General features: G+C 39.0%; 2 protein-coding genes across 6 annotated transcripts in view; one reads left to right on the forward strand and one right to left on the reverse strand.

Moving 5' to 3' along the window:
* The window catches only part of LOC131439010 (uncharacterized), an 803,522-nt gene that overhangs the window by 465,532 nt on the left and 316,703 nt on the right, over positions 1–21,287 (forward strand). The window lies entirely within an intron of this gene.
* LOC131439015 (phospholipid-transporting ATPase ABCA3-like) lies at positions 2,714–15,344 on the reverse strand. Of its 2 annotated transcripts, XM_058609492.1 has the most exons (11): positions 15,024–15,344; positions 14,763–14,964; positions 14,438–14,701; positions 9,065–9,319; positions 6,920–7,043; positions 5,478–6,855; positions 5,364–5,425; positions 4,944–5,296; positions 3,614–4,885; positions 3,012–3,556; positions 2,714–2,958 (listed from the first exon to the last, which is right to left on the reverse strand). In XM_058609492.1, the coding sequence occupies exons 1-11, from the start codon at positions 15,227–15,229 to the stop codon at positions 2,781–2,783; spliced, it is 4,839 nt and encodes a 1,612-aa protein (XP_058465475.1). In that variant the 5' UTR covers positions 15,230–15,344; the 3' UTR covers positions 2,714–2,780. The 2 variants fall into 2 exon arrangements, with proteins under 2 accessions (XP_058465475.1, XP_058465474.1); XM_058609491.1 differs by having other exon boundaries at positions 3,012–4,885.

Raw genomic sequence — 21,287 nt, forward strand, 5'->3', positions numbered from 1 at the left:
TTACGATTTGAGTTTTTTTTTAATTGTTGAGATTTAAGCAGGGTAGTCATAAGTGGTGACTTCTCAGTCCTATTATGTAAATGATGTGGTTATTATCATTGAGACATCATTTGCTTCCGCAATTCTGTGATTTCTTGTAGAATAAATTGTAACTGTAATGTATAATGGAACTTACTAATTAATACAGAGAGCGAATCGATTCAATTGAAGATTGTATCGATTTTTGTCGGAATTTGCCTTTAATATTATGTGATATTACATCTAATGGTTCTATATTTGTGACTCTGTTTAACTCATTTGTACTAAACCAGGGAGGAGGCTTCAAAATCATGTTCAGAATTTTATTCTGAATCCTTTGAAGCGTTTTCTTTCTGGTGGAACACCCACTCGACCAAATTGGTACTGCATAAAGCATGGCTGGATGGAAAATTTGTTTATAAATTAATAATTTGTTTTTTAGAAAGAGCTTAGAATTTCTGTTTATGAAAGGATATAAACTTTTAATATATTTATTACACTTTCCCTGGATTCCTTCAATGTGATCCTTGAAGGTGAGTTTTTTGTCATACGTTAAACCTAAGTATTTAGATTGATCAGACCATGTCAATTCCAAGCCATTTAATTTGAGAATGTGATTAATGTTTGGTTTAAGAAAAGAAACTCTTGGCTTTTGAGGAAAAATAATTAATTGCGTTTTTGCTGCATTTGGTTTAATTTTCCATTTTGACAGATAATCACTGAAAATATTTAAACTTCTTTGTAGGCGACTGCAGATCACTCTTAGATTTCTACCTGTGGCTAACAGACTTGTGTCGTCACAGAATAGCGATTTCTGACAGCCAACGGGTAGATTTGGAAGATCAGAAGTGAAAATATTATACAAAATTGGAGCTACGTTTGAACCCTGCGGATCACCGGCTCGTACGGGTAGCAATTCAGATTTAGAATTCTGATAGCTAACCTGAAGAGTACGATCAGTTAAATAATTTTGAATCATTTTGATCAAATAAATAGGAAACTGGAAATCAGACATTTTTGCTATTAAACCTTTGTGCCAAACACTGTCGAATGCTTTTTCTATGTCTAGAAGAGCAACTTCAGTGGATAACCCAGATGATTTATTTGCTTTTATCATGTTCGTTACTCTGACAAGTTGATGAGTAGTTGAAAGTTCATGACGAAATCCAAACTGTTCTGGTAAAAAAATTGAATTCTCATTTATATGAGACATCATTCTCAACAAGATAATTTTTTCAAAAAGTTTACTGATAGAAGAAAGTAAGCTAATTGGTCGATAACTTGATGTTTCAGCTGGGTTTTTATCAGGTTTGAGGATAGGAATTACTTTAGCGTTTTTCCATCTTTTTTGGAAGTAAGCTAATGAAAAACACTAGCTGAAAATTTTAACCAGGAGTCTCAAGGCAACATCGGGATGATTTTTAATAAGAATATAAAAGATTCCATCATTACCAGGAGCCTTCATGTTTTTAAGTTTCCTAATAATTGATTTAATTTAATCAAAATTCGTTTCAATAATGTCATCTTGTAATAACACTTGAGTTGAAATATGATCATATTTCAGTGAGACTTCATTTTCAATAGGATTCACAACGTTCAAATTAAAATTGTGGACACTCTCGAACTGCTGAGCAAATTTTGGAGCTTTTTCGTTGTTTGCCTTCCTTGAGAACTGGAATTGATTTCTGAGGTTTGTTAAGAACTTTCGAAAGTTTTCAAGAACGGTTTAAAATGGTTAAACTCTTTAACTTCTTTAGCAAAATTTTCATTTCGCAAAAGAGTAAACCTTTGTTTAATTTATGTTTGTAAATCCTTCACTATGGTTTTCACAGCAGGATCACGGGAACGTTGATACGAGTAGTATTCCGTAGTTGAAATTTGGGAAGTACCAGAAGTTATGTCTCCTCTGAAAATCCCACAGGAATAAGGATTGGAAAGCATATAGTGTTGAATGCGAAACACACGGAAATTCGATGTGGCACAAAAGCGCACCTATTTTCATGGCTGGATTTAGTTTCGAGCCACTATTCTATAAGCATGCTGGAATAAGACTGATCCAGTATAGTTTTTCTTCAAAAATTCGTATCCACCGAACTGCTCTGAGCTACATTCGAAACCTATTCATCCATGATTACGTGGGAATTTTCGATAGCTAAGAGTAAAAAGTAGACGACACAAATAAAATGTTTGGCAAAGGTATAACTATCGTTAAGCAGCATTGTGCCAATCAATCTCTAGCAAGTGATCCATTGTTTTTAAACTTACTTCAATACCTGTGTAAAACTGTCTTACGATTTCGGGTCTTCTGCCGGTTTATTTCGATTTGGTAAGGTTCAAGCACTGATGTCGTTACAATCTTAGTAGAACAGCCATAGTTGAAAATCGCAATAGTAGATTTCTTCGCTACTGCTTGATGAATCGTCAATAAAAAAAAACATCAGTAAATTAAAAAAATGAACAGAACAAACGAATATTACTGTTTAAACTTTCGTTCATCGATAGCGAAGAAAACTACTTTTGTTTTGTGCAACAATGGCCGTTTTCCTAAAAATGCAAATTGCTCCTTGATTTTAGCACTCTATTCCAACTGCTTCATTACTTCCATTTCATAACTTTACTTAACGTGAGGCGACGATCTGCATACGAAGAATATAATACGATTTTTGAACAAGTAAATTTTTATTTACAATCCCAATCCTAGTGATCTACAAAAAATATTTGAATGCACCAGTTTAAGCTTCACTGACGAACATATTTTCAATTCACACTATTTTTTGGTATTTAGTGAAGAACAAAAACACCTGTTCTAGCGTAGTTTGTCCCAAAGCGTAATCTTCAATACCCAAACGCTGCTTCTGGGATTCCATCAAACCAAACATCTGCGACCATTTCAGATCCGTCTGTGGTACGTGGAAGCTTAAGGAATCCTGATATTGTTCCCTGCAAAAACAAAATAATTGTAACTTCTGATCAGACACAAATTCGAAACTTACTTCAACACCGCTCCATTAAAAGTCGTCATAACAAACGATTTTGTGGCTTCCACCTGCTGTGGTTGTAGCGTTCCGTCTACCGACTTCCCGATTTTAACTGTCAGCAGGAAGCCTTTGGAAAATTTATTCTTCAAATGTTGCGTTGATCCCAGACACTTGAACTCTCCGTTCACCATAATTGCCAAACGGGTGCACAAAGCCTCGCATTCTTCCATGCTGTGTGATGTCAGTACGATCGACTTTCCTGCGCTTCGAACCTTGCAGATCATATCCCAGAATTGCCGCTTGGCTCCGGGATCCATTCCCGTTGTCGGTTCATCCAAATAAATCACCGACGGATTACCCATCAATGCCAAAGCCGTACTTAACTTTCGTTTGTTACCGCCGCTGTATTCCTTGGCTTTTTTGTCGATGTGTTTCATAAAGTTCAAATCCTCTGCCAGTGTAACCGAGACTTTCGAAATGTCTACCTTGCGGACCCCTCGTAGCAAGGCATAGATTTTCAGAGTTTCTCTACCGGTAAGATTCTCAAGAAGTGCGTCGAACTGCGGACAGTAACCAATGTTTCGATAGACAGTACTCATGTTTGACTTTATACTAACTCCTTTAACCCAAGCCATTCCGGATGAGAAACTTTCATCGCCAGTCAACATTTTAAACGTGGTGGATTTTCCAGCTCCATTTATTCCGACTAGTCCAAAGCACTCGGCACGTTGAACTGCTAGCGATAGATTGTTGACTGCTAGAAATTTTTTGTAGTATTTGGTAAGATCCTTCATTACCAGATTGTAGTTACTGATATCTGCCATTGACATCATTTGAACTCGCTTCTTTTCCGCTAAAACGTCTGAGTCCTCTCCGGTATTCGAAGACGCCGATGTTTGTCTGTTAGGTCTCAGGAATGTCTGCATCAATCTCGCAACGAATCTACACTCGACTGCGAGAATCAAAACAAACGCAGAAATGCCAACGATAGTCAGCGTTAAGAGATGTCGAATAATGCCAAGTTCATCGAAGGAATACAGATCCGGTATGCAGCAATCTGGCCTTCTACCGCACATCTCTTCTATCCTGCATCCCAATGTCAAATCGCATAGTTTTTGACAGTTTAACTTTGCGTTTACAATTTGATTGATGTTGTACAATCCGTGTGTCAAGGTAAAATTCGGAAACAACATAAAGAACCACTCCAACTGACTTGCTACATCCTGCAGATTGATACCAGGGAACTTGAGTAACACAATTACCACAAAGAAAATCGATCCTGAGGCGATGTTCAGTAACATAACTATGACGAATCCAGTTGCAGGTGTTTTGAACAAAAACGAACTTAGATAGGTTGTAGGTAGGAAAGCAATTCCAAAAAAGATTAAAAGAAGGAAGATGTTGCCCAGCTCACTGAATGAAGACCATCCTTCTTCCTGGAATGCCGCCAGAGTTCCGATGTAGATAAGGCTTGTGACGATGAACATAGCGAAATCCCACACAAAGGCAACTCCCCAAAACAGCAAAATATTCGTTCCACTCACGTACTGGAGCAACTTTGCTCGTGAAGTCCGCTCTCGAATGTAGAACAGTATGTACATAGCAGCTACGAAGGCCATGGCAAATCCCGTATTGAAAACTAACTGGAAGCCTTTGTTCATTCCAGTGTTCACGGTTTCGAACTTATTTGAGATATTAAAGGGAAGCGGTTTGTTGACCACGGTGAGTTCGCAGGTCGGACAACTCGAACTCAAGACAGCGTTGTACAGCAGAGATAGTGCCAATGGGGCAGTATGATATCCTTTGTTGTTGAACCATGCAGTGTAGTTCTCCGCGAAGGTCGCTCCAACCATGTAACGGATGTTGACTTCCGAAATTGACTCTACAGACTAAGTTGATTGTGTGAGAAAGACGTTGTGGTTAAGAGATTCTTTCATTGCTACTTACCCGGTTGAGGATGTAATCAACCATCGGTTCCGTAATTGTGTCCAATCGATGTGAACCTCCAATGCTTCTAAACTGTTGTTGATAAGATTTAACGTTTGGATCTTCGGACTTGCCTTCCAATACGGTAACTGTTTGTTTGTAGGATGCCATCGTAATTGTCAGTGGAGGCAAATCCTTATCGACAGCACTAGATCGTGCCAGAACGAATGTCACAAAAAGTACCGGTATTAGGTTTCGAATGACCAGCTGAACCCAAGAACGAATCGTGGATAGGGCTTTCTTCAGAATTTGTGCTTTTACTTGATTCATCATAAGCTGTTTACCTCTCAGAAGCTGGATGTTGTTTAACGTGTCTAAAGATAGAGTAATGTTCAAAATTAATTACACGTGAATCGTAATTATGGCGCTTGCAGCTCTGACCGACAGTATCAATAGTTGTTCCATTGGGGTTAACAGTATCCTGTAAAGTATCACTTCCTGCTCTGTAAAGAAAAATGTTAATATTTTAAACAGTATCATCGTGTTGAAACCTACTTCAAAAACACTTCTTCCATGGTGGTCAACGAAATGCCATAGCTAGTGATTCCGCATTGCTCCATTTTGGTCTCCAGCTCTTCCAACATTGATTGATACAGTTTTATATAGTCTTCCTTCAAAATAAATGATATTTCCGAGCCAATATCTGTCTCAATTCGAACATCTGGGATATATCGTCTCAAAATATTGCAAATCAAATCTTTGTTGCAGTTTGGTCCTTTCACGCAGATAAGTCTGTAGCCAACGCCAAACGTTTTCTTGAGGAAGAAGGGCGATCCTACAGTTTTGAGAATCCCTTCTGCCATGATTGCAATGCGATCTCCTAGAACATCAGCTTCATCCATGAAATGTGTTGAAAGAAGCATCGTTCTGCCCTTCTTTTCACGCTGCAGTAAATCCCAAAGAGCCCGTCTCGCCGATGGATCCATTCCCGAAGTCGGTTCATCCAGTAAGACTACTTTCGATCCACCACAAAGAGCAATCCCAACTGCAAGTCTTCGTTTCATACCTCCGGACAATGTCTGCGACTGTGCGTTTCGTTTGACCACTAAATCTAATGATTCCAGGTACCTCTCGATTTCCATTCTTAGGTTTTTCTTAGCAATTCCTTTCAGTCTACCAAAAAAGTTCAAATGCTCTGCAACAGTCATCTCATTGAACAGTACATTGTGTTGCGGACATAATCCCAATGATTGTCGTACTCCCTCAATATCTGTTCGAATGTCATGCCCGTTCAGGTAGGCCGTTCCCGACGAAGGAGAAAACATACCGGTCAACATGGATATTGTCGTCGTCTTACCAGCTCCGTTGTGTCCAAGAATAACTGTTATTTGATCTTCATACAGCTTCAGATTCAGTCCTTCAACGGCAACCCTCCCACCGCTGAACACCTTCCTTAGATTCCTAATCTCAACACCAGCATGTGCCGAAGTTGGTTCCTCCTCGAAATACTTGGACACTTGTCGCCGGATTCTTCCGGAAGGTTGGTCAATTACTTTCTGTTTCCACCAGCATTCCCCTTTGAACAGGAAATACCAAGGCTTTGCTACACCAAACGCTCCAGGCATAACTTGCTCGACATACAGCGCAATCAAAAGGTAGATCAATGCATCGACCAGGAGCATAACCAGCACTAAACCGACGCTCAACCCATCGTCGACGGTGGCCGGTGTGAACAAGCTGGACCACCGCAGCCCCTGTTGATTCGCTTCCATACGCATCGTTTCCAAGAAACCGTACGACATCGCCGTGTTGTGGAGCAAGCACCAGCCGAGTTTGGAATCGGTGCTCATTACGTCGTAATTGCTCACAGTCATATTAAATGGCATCCGAACCACGAACCACATCAGACCGGCGATTCCGGCAGCCATGTTTGCTAGCCATCAAAATATTATAGTTAAAAGTTGCAGAATCAAGCATAGTGTTCGAATGTTGCTCACCTCTACTAAAGAAGACGCTCATCATGAAGCAGAAACAGATTGTGGCAGTGCTGTAAATAAACAGAAAGAACCAAACGGCCGTCCAATCGGAGTACTCCAAGATGGCAGCATTGTTTACGGAGACCTGGTGAAAGCGTGATGCGGAAAATATTTAGAACAATAACATTATTGTATTAGTCCTGGCTGCATTTAACACAGTGATAATTCTTATAGTTTGTTCCTAAGCTGAATGAATTCCATTTAACGAATCTTTCCCTATAGCTAGGCAATTGTAATCACGAATTAAATAACGCAAAAAAACTTTCTCAAAAGTTTCTTACAAGGAACCGGATACTCGGGCATTTGTTCAATCTAATTGCTTCCGAGATGTGGTTTCCACACATTCTCCTGAGTAGGTCAACGGAAAGTGCAAAAATTTTAGCGTAGGAATCTTGAAATTCACAATATATGTATATATAAGAGGTCATTCTTTGTAATCGTATCACTTAAGAACGGATGGACGGATTTACACGATTACTTTTTTGTTTGATCAGTTTTTACTCCCACCGGGTTCGTACAGCAAAAAAAAATAGGAATTTGCCGGAAAAGTGGAAAAAATCCATAAAATTGTTTTGCATGGCAATGGAATTTTCCGTTGAAAAAGTTGTCTATGCTTGCTAGATCATCGATAGGTGTTTGGCGCATAACGAGTTGCATAAGTGTTGGGCCGCTGAAGAGAAGAATACTAGATCGTTGAAAAAATTGTTTGGCGCGCTACGAGTTGTTCAAGTTCAATGACGGAATGCATATGACTGTACTAGAAAATGAATTGAGACTGCCATTTCATATTTCACATTCTGTGAAGAATGTTCAAACTGGTAAGATCAATATCAAATTAAAATTTAAGCATTGTCTCTTTAGGCAATTAAAAATTCTGAAGTTCCTGAAAATATCCGCTTTATTAGAACTCTGAAGTACGCGTGGTACTTTTTGGCAACTTGAACGTACAGAACAAGTTCTGAGAAAACTTTCTCGCTGCTTGAAAGCTGTATAAGTAACTGCTTCAAAGTTTGTTCAGTCGGATGAACATTCACGTATGAGTAATTCCTTAAAAACGGACTGTTCAGAATGCAAATCTTTTTTTTACGAACTTTTGGTTACTGGGGCTATATACAAATTGTAAATATATCCTACTCTATCAAATGAACAACTCTAGAAGAGAAACTCTTCAACATTGTTGATAAACTAACAAAAAAATCAGGTTATTGAGCTTTTTCATCGATTACCGAAAGCAAGAGTCACATCTGGAAGAGAAAACCTGGCACTTTATATCGAAGCCATTAGAGAGAAATCTCTGTTCAGTGTATCTACTCAAAGGATGAGATGACAATTTGTGCATTTGCTTAATTTTCGCTTAACAGAAGAATTTCACATTTTCACATAAATCTTTGGTGATATTTTTTTTAGGTAAAGCGAATATTGTCGAATTCCGTTGATTGTAGGTTAAGTAATCAGGAAAATAATGGAGAGAAACGTTAACCACTTAGTCGTTTGACAACCCTCTTAGCAAAAAACGTTCAACGGTGGTTTTTCGTTGGTCCAATATACGTCAAATTAATCGTTTAACACGAAACCTTCGTTTGCCGATTTTGAAACAGACCGTTGAACCGAGTGCCGTTTTTTTTCGTTCAACACACAGACAGAGGTCCATTGTTGAGCCATTTTTGATATGATGAGTTGGAGCCTCTTTAGATTACTTTTACTGGAAAATTTCCGAAGTTTTTTCCACCTATTGTTTTAAAACTAAAACCACATACCTCTACAATACTTCCACGTAGAATAACAACAAATTTTCTTTCTATATTAAGGTAACAAATAATTTTTCACACTTTTTTGTAGGAGTGAACACAACAACAAACCGTTTCAGCAAACTGAACGAATATTTCGTGCAGTATGCCGTTCAACACACGCTTATCGACCAACAAAATATAATTGCGTGTTGAGTGGGGATTCTTCTGTCTGAAAACATAAGTTCGAACAAAAAAATTTTTGGCGAGACGAAGTTCGACGGGTCAGCTAGCTCGCAATGTAATCGAAAATCAGATCGTTCAATCAAATAAAAGCATGATTCGAAAGCTACGCTTAACATGGTATATCAATACTTACGCAAAGTAGAAACGTTATTAGCGAAATGGAAATGATCAGCAGCAAAATGTTTTTCACGAACCACGCGCTCCAGTGCAGCCAACCGGACAGTCCCATAATCTTCATAGCTTCCTTCAGCTGCAGTTCCTTTTCGATTGTTATGTGCTTCACCATGACGATACATGAGTAGAAAAACGACAACAGCACGATAAGGGCTAGCATCCGTTCCAGTGCTTGCGGAATGGGATCATCGTAGTACGGAGGGTACGGAATTCGCTGACAGGATATTCGAAAGTTAAAAATATTTTTATTTAAGGTTTTTTTTTTAAATTCACGAAATAAGCCGGATGAACAACGTTCGACAGTTATCAGTGATTTGTTTAGATCAGGGGTTCCCAAACTATGTTGGTCATGGACCCCTTTACTAAAATTAACTTAGGCCTCAGACCCCCATTAAAAAATTTCTTTGAAAATTCAATTTCTTGCTTTTTTAATATTGATGCAAATACCAATTTCTGCGGATGGTCAAATAAACACAACTTTTTCAGCATGAATATTTCAAATAACAACATATTTCAAACAATAGGGAGCCGATTTCTATACCTCGTCGATCCCCATAGTCAGTTTTCGTTTACGTCGACCCCCGCAAAAAGGATATCGACCCCAAGGGGTCTATATCGACCACTTTGAGAACCCCTGGTCTAGATGTTTATTCCGATTTGAATGCGTGTGATTGAGTCTGTAAACATAAAACTGATAGTTGTCAAACTTGAACTTAATTCATCCCGAGCACATTTTGACCGGCATTTTGTGGAACCAAATAGCGCTTAAATGAAATTTTAGTGGCTCCTTCTGTTGCAATCAAATTATAAAACTGTCTCCGTAATCGTAAAAGAAACTCCAACATTATTGAGAATATGCAAAAACAGTCAGTATTTTCAGTGAAAATAATACACAAATTATTAATGTGTAATCCAAACGACGCAGCTGTTCAAATTTACATATTGCGCAAAAATTGGTTAACTTCAAATCGATGTATTTCTGTTAAAAATGAAGTAAAAACACCCTGAAATGCTGCATTTGAGTGTATATACAATAATGTGATAAATTTTCACCAATTGTTCTCCAATGTTTAAAATAGTGTCCAAGCAAGAGGAGCAGCGTGTCAAAATTTTGCTCGCGCAGCAAAAGAATTCGACGTTCACGCAAGGCAAGTTTGCTGGATGTGGCCAAATCGACTGTGACCAACGTTTTAAAAGTGTTTGGGGAGCGTCTGTCGACCGCCAGGAAGCTTGGAGGCGGCGACAATCGTAATCCGGACGTGGCAGCGACGACGAAGAAGGTAGCGGCGAAATATAAGCGGACTCCTAACCTGTCCATCCGGGACGTCGCTGGCAGCTTCAAAGCCTCCCATACTATTGTGCAGCAAGCCAAGAAACGAGCCGGGTTATTGATTTTTAAGAAGGTGGAGGTGCCAAACCGAGGTTATAAGCAAAACACATTAGCAAAGCAGCAGTCCCGACAGTTGTATACGACTATACTCACAAAGTTCGACTGTGTCGTCATGGACGACGAAACTTATGTGATTTCAAGCAGCTTCCAGAACAGGAGTTTTATACCCCATCAGGGAAACGGAAGGTGTCCGAAATTTTCAAAACCTTCAAACTATCGAAGTTCCCGAAAAAATACCTCGTCTGGCAAGCCATATGCACAACGGGAACCATCAACCAAGAGATATACGTCCAGGAGTACCTGAAAAGGCTGAAGGCTGCTACCAATCCTGAAGAAACATAATAGACCTCTGCTGTTCTGACCGGACTTGGCGAGCTGCCACTATGGGGAAAAGGCAATCGAGTGGAACGATGCGAACAACGTGGTTGTGGTACCCAAAGACCATAACCCTACCAACAGCCCAGAACTCCGCCCTATCGAACGGTATTGGATCTTGGTCAAACGGATTCTCAAAAAAACTAAAATCTAACTGGCGTTCGGCGGCGAATAAGGTCGATTAAACCACTGTACAAAATATAGTGGAAGGAGTTAAACGGAAGGCACGGCAGTTCGGATTTAACAAACCAAATTAATAAAGGAACATTTTTTCCTTTAACGGCTGAGGACAGTACCGTAAAGTGGTAGGTTTTTTGCTATTTTCCCGTTTCTAATTAAATTTTCGTGGAAACGGTGCAGAATATAGAAAAACTCACCTGACAATGTCTTCGAAACTTAGTTGAGAATATTCTGTGAAATTTTCAGAATGATTCCCTGAGTTTAGCGGTCGTGTTGTATTTTTTTCTGACTGAAGAACTGCTGAAAATTGGAACGCTCGGAAATGCATACCTCTACTTGTTCATCGAATATCTCGGCTTTGAAGGCTTGTATCATAAATCTACCGCGACAAAGTTTAGATAATTTAGTTTAGATGCGATTAGTACATAAAAACATATATGTTATCGCGATAAAATTAATGTCTTGTATTTTTATGTGAAACAAAGTCAGTTTCAATGCATCCGCCTTTTTTTTCGCTTTGGATAAAACTTCTCATCAAAATAATAAAATGTATGCTGGCAACCCGGTACAGTTTGCTCATATACGAGAGAGTACAAGAGAAATACGATGCGCAAAGGGAATTGAGCGAGCCACGTGGTCGATTTAAAACTCAACACGTGACCCTCTGTCCTCAGACCTTAAATACATAAACTGAACTACCAGAAAAAAAAAAAGATTTTATTTTTTATGAATTGTGGCTGAAAAAAAAAAGATTTTTTTGTCGATCAATTTTTGCGTGTTCCAGTCTTTGTTGTGAAATGGCAGTGCTTTTCGACTGAGCCTATACTTTCTGTCTTCCGATCGTCAAATTAATCAGTTTTTCTAAAGTCGAAACATTCGGTCTATAGTTTTCATTATGTAACGATTTCGGTACAATATTCTGACATTCGTTGAACATAAAGTTTTCCGGTAGCACAGGCGCTGTCTGACAATCAACTGGGCTGCCGGACTTGTGGAAATTTTGCTCTGCCGAAGATTGATTGACAACTTTCCTATATATTTTTAAATGCTATCATTTGGAAATATTTGGCATTGGTTCGGCGAAATCCCATATGGAATCGATTCACGTTGTTTTGGATAAACATACGGACTGAATAGAAACTTTAACATTGACCGTATGTTTTAAGGAATCATTTGTTTTTCTCTAACTTGCACATTACTCCATCGCAGAGAATTATCTAGTCTTAAATCGGTAATAATTTTTCAGATAAAGTCATGCGCATATCCAAAGCACCTTTGGATAATTAATATGTCTCTTATATGTCTTATTATGAATATATTGGAAGTACAATTTTTTTTTCATAAATACGTTTATTTCTTACATAAGTTTTTCTTCACCGTAGCATCACTTTTACATAAAATTCTTATTCTAATATAATTCTAAAATAGTCACAACGATTTAAATTTATTAAAACATATTCCTCTTATTACTTAAATGTCATCTTAGGTAATTCGTCATTAATTATGAAATCTATTCGGAAATATTATTTGAACCAAACGATTAACTTCTATAAATTATAAAATATGCTGTTATTTTCAGACATTTTGTTAATAATTTCGAGTTTGTTTGTATCATTACATAATTTCTATTCTAATTTAGCTATTTTTGAACTCATGGTCGCAGCTGGAATCAGAACTAAGTCTTAAAAGGGTCCTTCATTAAATTGAAACTCCAATTTTCTTTATGAAATGATAAAGAACTTTCATGTATGGAAGGTCACGACAAGCAAGAATGTCTCGAACTAAGGCATTGGATAGTCTACCTTGAATACGCAAAGAATTTATTAGTTGAGATCTGACAACACGATACTCCACGCATGTCCAAACGATAACCTTCTCCACAAGCACAATGACTAGTCTCGGAAAGCCCAATTCAAAGGAGATGTGCGTCTAACGTGTAGTGATTAAACATGAGTCTGGACATCATACGAATGAAATCCCTACTCACATCCAGTCCCCTGAACCATGCCTTTGTCGATATTTTCGAAATAATTGAGTGCATCAAGAAGCTTGCCAGCTGGAAAGTGTTCTTTGGCAAGATGCGCTATATAATTCGTTGAAAGCAGTCGGTCGCTTATAAATTTCACCCTCAATAGCACCACATTTAGCTAATATATCGGCTCTTTCATTGCCAGGAATGAAAGTACAAATTAGTTCGATACGTTTTCAAGAGATGACCAGTAACAGCTGATGTCGATAGTTTCAAGAGGCTAAACATCTGTCATTAATCTTAGCTTCATATTGCTTCGAGTTTTTTGAAAAACCTTCTTTTTCACTGTGTTAATTTATTTCAATTTTATGTTAACTGAGCGACATTGGCGGGAAGTTTTAGTTTCTATTTTAATTGTAAGAAAAGTGCAGCGGAAGCCCATTAAATGCTTGTGGATGTTTATGGTGATAATAGTCCAACTGATTAATCATAAATCAGGTTTCGACGTTTCGATAATGGAGATTTCAGCGTTGAAGGGAGGCCTCGCTCAGCACAACCAAAAAAATCGAAGACTAACAGTTGGAGGCTATGAAGATCCAAGTCAAACGCAATAGAAGCTTTAATAATCATTAGAAATGACTCAACAAGTCACGATTAAAACCCATGGGAGTGATTCGAAAGCAAGGCAGTTGGGTGCCTTATGAACTGAAACCGAAAGACATTGAAAAGCTATTTTTTGCTTGCGAGCAGCTGATTGAAATGCAACAAAGAACGGGGTTTTCACATTGACTGGCTGAATATTGTATTATAACCCTTAAAAAACAAATATTCATTTGTTGCAATCGACGTCAACATAAAACCAGGTGATACTATAACCGGCAATCGCTATAGACAGCATTTGAGCCGTGCATTACGAGTAGAACGGCCGGAATACAGTCCGGAAGTTATTCTGCTGCATGACGACGCTCGGTATGTCGCAAAAGTCGTGAAAAAATATTTGGGAACGCTCAAGTGGGACATTTTTTTTTAGTATTCTAATGATATTGCTCCTTTTGATGGATGCAGCACGATCTGGCAGGTCATCGGTTTACGTCTTTCGCAGAAATCGTAAATTGGCTTTAAACTTGGATCACCTCATAAGACGAGACAATTTTTCGAGATGGAATTCAAAAATTGCCTGAGAAGTGGGAACCAAATAATTTGTACTCCCAATATTACGAAGACACAGAAGTTGTAATTGGAACGATAAACAATTGCAATTGATTGATGGATTCATAAACTGTGACACCCATTCAAGTTTTTGTTACGACAAAAGTACCAAGTAATATTAGCGGAGATTTTTGTCGAAGACACGAAGTGTTTACGGTTTTTGGAATTATTTGTATCTTCGACAAAGAACTGAAATGCAATGTACTTACACTAACAAACACCGGTGGCAGATCGATCTTCGACGAGCGTTGCTTGATAATAGCCTTCGAGAGGGCACTCTGAACCGAAATAAATCCCTCAGCTGCATAACTTGGAGGCCCTCCGTCGTTTTCGTCAGGGTTCCGTACTCGAGGAGAAAATGGAACCATCAAAAGCATTGTTTGCCAGTTTGATACGCTCGAATGTGACCATCGTAGTTCCGCGGGAAATCTCAGAGCGATGGTAAGTTCCTTCGGGAGCTCTGTGGATATGAACTGAACAAATCCTTACATTGGAAAAGTATTACAAACACTGAACGTAAATCGTATGCCGCACCGCCAGCGAATCATCGAACTCAATTCCAACCAGCGTATTTTGGATCATCAGAGCGGATTCCATTGCTCGTGCATTGGCGAATCCCTTATGTGTAAAATGTTTATTTGGTGTGTTCATGAATTGAGCCGCTTCCGCCACTATTGCATCCAACAAAGGGTTTTGCGGGGAGTACGCTAACTCTAGTTTTGCACCACCTAAATAGCTTAAAAATAAAATTTAATCTTGTTCAAAAATTCAGATATAACAGGTTAATATTCTTACTTCGAAAAACGATTCGTTGGTATCGGTCTAAAAACTATGCTTTGTTTCGCCATTTTCGGTTCAACCAACACTCGGAGCAGCAGCAGAATCGAACAGCAGAGCACCGGTATGAGAATTTCGAACAAAGTTTGACAGTAGTGTCGTTTCTGGATGATCCAGTTTTTCCAAAGCAGCAATAGGAATTTATCCCAGGTGGTTGTAGTCATGGTTAACTTTTGTTTAGCAGGACGCTAAGTTACTGCAAAACAAACTGAAATGGTTGTCACCAATATCAAATGTTTTCATCACTTTCATATGCTACTCAAGCATTTTCAACTACCTAAAAAGCAGAGTCTGCTATGATTTGGAATAGTTAAAGAATAAGTTAAGATTACTGGTACAATCAAAGTTTAGCAGATAGTTTTGTATTGTCGCTGCAGCACTAATCTGCAATTCGCTGGACAGTCCAGCGCAGCGACGTTGCCGAGCGACGTCAGTTGAACTGCCGTTTCCTATACATCAACTGATAGAATCATGTTACTTTATACATATTTTGTTGTCTTGTTTATGAACCACGTGCTTCAACATAAATAAATACATTGTCTTGCCTCCACTATCGAAGCACATAACGATGGAATATTACTTTCTGAATGCGCTTAAAGTTGATAATGTATGTTTGAGAACCAATGGGTTTGACACTGAACGTTACAAGGGAGTGAATTTTCGTACAATTATGAATGATTAATATATCGCATGACAGTCTACATACCATTGGTGCACAGTGAACTTCGCTGGAGCAGCATAATCAGGCGAGAGAGACGTCGCTTCCGATTTTTATCTGCATGCACAATAACATCGTGCGACGACGAGCTCTGTTCGATCAAAGCGTCCAGTGTAAGCACGGTTTTCTGACAACACGCGTCTCTGAATTTCCCACGGCCGTCAGCAGTGAGTTCCAACACACGAGCTCATCGACGAATTTCGATATCAAATCTACCAAAATTATCAAACTTTAATGAACTTTGTTTCTGACATCAATTATGTCAAGTTAAATCCACCTTTTGTCTGCCTGGGCAGCCATGGTCACCAAACGGCTACCAAAATTGATTCAGTGACGGCTGTCAATTCCAATTTGGCAAAACATAGTCGCCTGTATCTTAGTTACCCGAGCTTTTCATCTGTTCACCTTCGCTGAAAATGTAAAAAAATTCTATGTGGAAAAATCCTGGTGGATACAGTTGTATCGTTTGAGGTGTATGTCTGGCAGCGGTGAGGCCGTCGGTCACCAGAATGGCTGCCAGCCATATTTTGTCCGCTGGCAGCGTTTAGTCAGCCGTCTTGCAGCCATGCTCATGCGGGTGGCTTCAGTTTTCAGCTATATGGCGCCCTGTTACTGAAACGGTAACACCGTAATGACTACTAGCCACTAGATGGCACACTACTGCCGACAAAATTTCAGACGCGGTTGTCTTTTCTATATTGGCAGGTATAAATACGATGTTGTATTAGAGAAAAAGACATAAACGAAACATAAACATCTTTTTGAATTTTTTTCTTCTAAATCGCTGTTTTCTTCATTCTCACTGAAAACTTTGAGCACTCGGAAAACAAAAACCGAATACAAGTAGTACACTGGACGGCGCAGCTCGGAAGGTTTGAAGATACAAAAAAACTTCATCACAATTAAAGTGAAACATTCGAAATTCACTTTACTGTTCCGCGTAAGAACATTATTACGCACAATCGCTTCAAGTGTGCACAAATTCTGAATAAATACGATTTCCACTAATAGTTTACGACATTTTTACATATCGGTTTAGAAATTTAAATAAAGATATATCGAACACATGCGAAAAACATCAAAACAATTTTCAAGCAGTTTCAATAAGACTGTCCTTTCAGCTTTTTAATGGATTGTTTTGCTTTGACACTTCTCATGAGTTTTTGGTTAATAAACTTGTTAATAATACCCATTTCAGTTTTGTATTCTTTGTGCTGTCCTTCAGTAATGATGGTGATAGATAAATAGAAACAAGTTTTCTGATTTTAATAACAAAATTAATTGTCAATGAGAATTTCGTGTTGGATTGAAATATTGCTGGTTTGTGTCCAGGATATTCACCAACTAAACACATTCTCTAAAAATAAGAGTTTTTTCAGCAAATTAAATTCTCAATTTTAACTAATTTTATAGTTATTTTGGAAATTTTGTTGTTAAAATCAACTAATTCAAAAACAGTAATACGAATTAGGCGCAGAGCTAATTTCGGTCGTTCCGTGCAACATTTTCTCAAAGCTGCGTGCTATAATTCCCGTGTCATCAGTGAAACCAAGTAGCTTAGAAATCTTTCTGAAAATCGTACCCCACGTTTCAATTTCCACTTTTCTTATTAAAGACTGTACTCGAATAAAATGTAACACTTTCCTCTATGTATAACTTTTTTTACGTGAATACGTCTTACTCTACAATTCGAAATTCGCCTTGGGAAGGAATGGGTAGTAGGACTTAAGATTAAATTTTTAACAGAGTAACATCACTATCAATAACTCAAAAATTCAGTTTTCTCATTTTTTGAAAACAATTAGGAAAATTCTCATTTGCATTTCTGGTACAAAATCCTAAAACTGAGGCTTTTATCAAATACAAATAATAATACCCCTTGGTCCCATACAAACGAATCACCAATGTTTGGTTCACAAAATGATCAATTTAGCCTAGCCTTTCCTCCTATGATTCCTTGACAAGTCAGAGTTACCAGAAATGTATCTTACTGGCAACTTTGTTTTATGTTGCCATGGTTTAGTTTAGCTTGTTTATCAAACCATAAGAAACGAAAAATTACCAATAAAAATATCGCGGAAGCAAATTCAGCTAGAAAATATTGCTAGGCATGTTATAGTATAAATAACATAACTGTTTAATAAACTAATTAAAATACCTATTCATTTGATTGATTTATGTTCGCTGTTTCCAGATCACGTTTAAAAGTAGCGAATTTCAAAAAAAATTTCACGTTAGTTTGGAGTCTGAACTGAAATAAGCAAATGAGTAAAAATCGACCATGTTGTTTTTTATTTTACTTTGATGAGCTCACGAAACATATTCAGTGGTTTCACTGAATGGCGGAAAAAGTCAGGCATGAAAATTAAATTGTTTTTCTTGGAATATCAGAGACAAATAAAAATTGTTACCATCGGATTTGCACAATTATATTTATTTTTTTTTTTAAATTTTACCTTATTTTTTTTTTTTATTCAATATTATAATATAATTTTAAGGCACACTGCTTAAGCTCTAAGATGCCAAGGATATTTACTAATCTTAATTACGACTATATTAAAACTAGAATAGTATCATTATGTAATGCCGGTGAATTGGATATTGCATGAGGGTCTTCCATATGGCGTTTGCAAATATCCATGTTGGCCGCATCCTTCGGTCCGTGTGGGTCCGCGGGAAACACCCCCAGGCTACGAAGGCCTGGCGGGTGGCCCGCATGCTGGTTTTCGACTGGAGCGGTCTTCCCTGGACGATGATGGTGATGTTACGGAAGAGATGAAGAAAAAAAAAGTAAATATTGTGGAAACGGGGTAAAACAGGGGATGTGGGGACAAAATGTCTGAAAACGATAGAGATCTAATTAGTTGCCATCGAGATGGTGAAGAGACAGGGAAGGGGGAACGAAAAAGTTAGTGACAAAAAAAAGATCTTGTTAGTTCCAATGAAGATGGTGGACAGGGACGGGGATCGAGAGAATCGGGCGGATGTTAGTGTCGAACCTGTAGGTGGAGTTTATACTTTCTGAACGAGGATAAACACATTACACTTGTATATCAATGTGTTTAAGGTACTGGTATATGAGAAGCATATATGAACTATCCCGACTCGCCAACACATCCCGAACCGGAACCTCAGGCGGTCTACCTCGAGCCCTAAGGGATTCCAGTAGCTTCGACCTGGCGTCATGATACTCTACGCACGACCACACGACATGCTCGATGTCCTGATAACCGTCGCCACAGGTGCAGAGACCGCTCTCCGCAAGCCCAACACGCCGGAGATGTGCGTTGAAGGTGTAGTGATTTGACATGAGCCGCGACATAACACGAATGAAATCGCGACTCACGTTCATCCCCCTGAACCAAGGTTTCGTCGATACCCTAGGGATAATGGAATGTAGCCATCGTCCCAGTTCGCCATTGCTCCATGAAGTTTGCCAACTTTCGAGAGTTTTCTGACGAGAGATACTGAAAAATTCATTGAAGCAGATTGGTCTTTCATAAATATCACCTTCCAATGCGCCCACTTTAGCCAATGAGTCTGCCTTTTCATTGCCCGGAATGGAACAATGCGAAGGGACCCAGACTAACGATATTAAATAAGACCGTTCAGATAAAGTTCTCAAATGTTCCCGTATTTTCCCCAGGAAATATGGGGGATACTTTCCTGGCTTCATTGCCCGGAGAGCTTCTATTGAGCTTAGACTGTCCGTAACAATGAAATAATGGTCTTTGGGCAAGGTTTCAATGATCTCGAGGGTGTACTGAATAGCAGCTAATTCTGCGACGTAAACTGAAGCCGGATCACTGAGTTTGTAAGAAGCGGTGATGTTTTGATTGAAGATGCCGAAGCCTGTGGACCTGTCGATGTTTGATCCGTCAGTGTAAAACACCTTTTCACAGTTGACTGTTCTAAATTTATTATAGAAAATATTTGGGGCCACTTGAGGGCGCACGTGATCCGGAATTCCATGAATTTCTTCTCTCATGGATGTGTCGAAAAACACAGTAGAATCAGAAGTATCCAAGAAATGAGCACGGTTGGAAACAAACGAAGAAGGATTAATATTCTGAGCCATGTAATCAAAATACAAGGACATAAAACGGGTCTGAGAATTGAGCTCGACAAGCCTTTCGAAGTTTTCAATCACCATCGGATTCAAGATATCGCATCGGATAAGCAATCGATATGAGAGATCCCAGAATCGATTTTTCAACGGTAATACGCCCGCGAGCACTTCGAGACTCATCGTATGAGTCGACTGCATGCAACCTAAGGCAATACGCAAACAACGATACTGAATTCTTTCCAGTTTAATGAAATGGGTGTTCGCGGCGGATCGGAAGCAGAAGCATCCATATTCCATTACGGACAATATCGTTGTTTGGTAAAGCCTGATCAGGTCTCCTGGGTGGGCACCCCACCAAGTTCCGGTTATTGTGCGAAGAAAATTGATTCTCTGCTGGCATTTTTGTTTCAGATACCTAATGTGACATCCCCAGTTGCCTTTGGAATCGAACCAGACCCCGAGATATTTAAATGTGAAGACCTGAGCTATGGTTTCACCCCCTAGTTGAAGCTGTAGTTGTGCTGGTTCTCGCTTCCTTGAAAATACAACCAGCTCAGTTTTCTCCGTAGAGAACTCGATACCCATTTGAAGAGCCCATGTCGACAAGTTGTCGAGGGTATCTTGCAATGGTCCTTGGAGATCGGCAGCTTTGGGTCCTATAATAGACACAACGCTGTCGTCGGCAAGTTGTCTTAGCGTGCAAGATGTGTTGATACATTCATCAATGTTGTTTACGTAAAAGTTGTATAAAAGGGGGCTTAAGCATGAGCCCTGAGGAAGACCCATGTAACTGAATCGTATTGTCGACAAATCACCATGCGCGAAATACATGTATTTCTCGGACAACAGATTATACAAAAAGTTATTCAAAATTGGTGAAAGACCTTGCTGATGCAGCTTCTCAGATAGGATGTTTATGGAAACTGAATCAAAAGCCCCCTTGATGTCTAGGAAAACTGACGCCATTTGTTCTTTACGAGCAAATGCCATTTGAATTTCGGTTGAGAGCAACGCAAGACAATCGTTCGTTCCTTTGCCCCTGCGGAAGCCGAATTGTGTATCTGAAAGTAAGCCATTAGTCTCGACCCAATTGTCTAGACGAAACAGAATCATTTTTTCGAACAATTTCCGGATACAGGAAAGCATAGCAATCGGCCGATACGAATTGTGATCGGAGGCTGGTTTCCCTGGTTTTTGAATGGCGATAACTCTTACTTGTCTCCAGTCATGTGGGACAATATTATCCTCAAGAAGCCTATTGAATAAATTCAATAAGCGCCTTTTGGCAGAGTCAGGCAAATTTTTCAACAAGTTGAATTTGATTTTGTCTAACCCCGGAGCTTTATTGTTACACGATAAAAGCGCAAGTGAGAACTCGACCATCGAAAAAGGTGTTTCGTTTCTGTTAGATGAGGCGACGCGCATGATCGTCTGT

This window comes from Malaya genurostris, chromosome 3 (assembly GCF_030247185.1).
Source record: "Malaya genurostris strain Urasoe2022 chromosome 3, Malgen_1.1, whole genome shotgun sequence".
Lineage (NCBI taxonomy): Eukaryota > Metazoa > Arthropoda > Insecta > Diptera > Culicidae > Malaya > Malaya genurostris.

Coding starts and splice junctions, on each gene's coding strand:
- LOC131439015 (XM_058609491.1), bottom strand. CDS start 15,229: ATGACTACAACCACCTGGGATAAATTCCTATTGCTGCTTTGGAAAAAC. Junction 9,320..14,437: donor TGCCACCGGTGTTTGTTAGT/GTAAGTACATTG, acceptor ATATCCTGTCAG/CGAATTCCGTACCCTCCGTA. Junction 2,959..3,011: donor TTTAATGGAGCGGTGTTGAA/GTAAGTTTCGAA, acceptor TTGTTTTTGCAG/GGAACAATATCAGGATTCCT.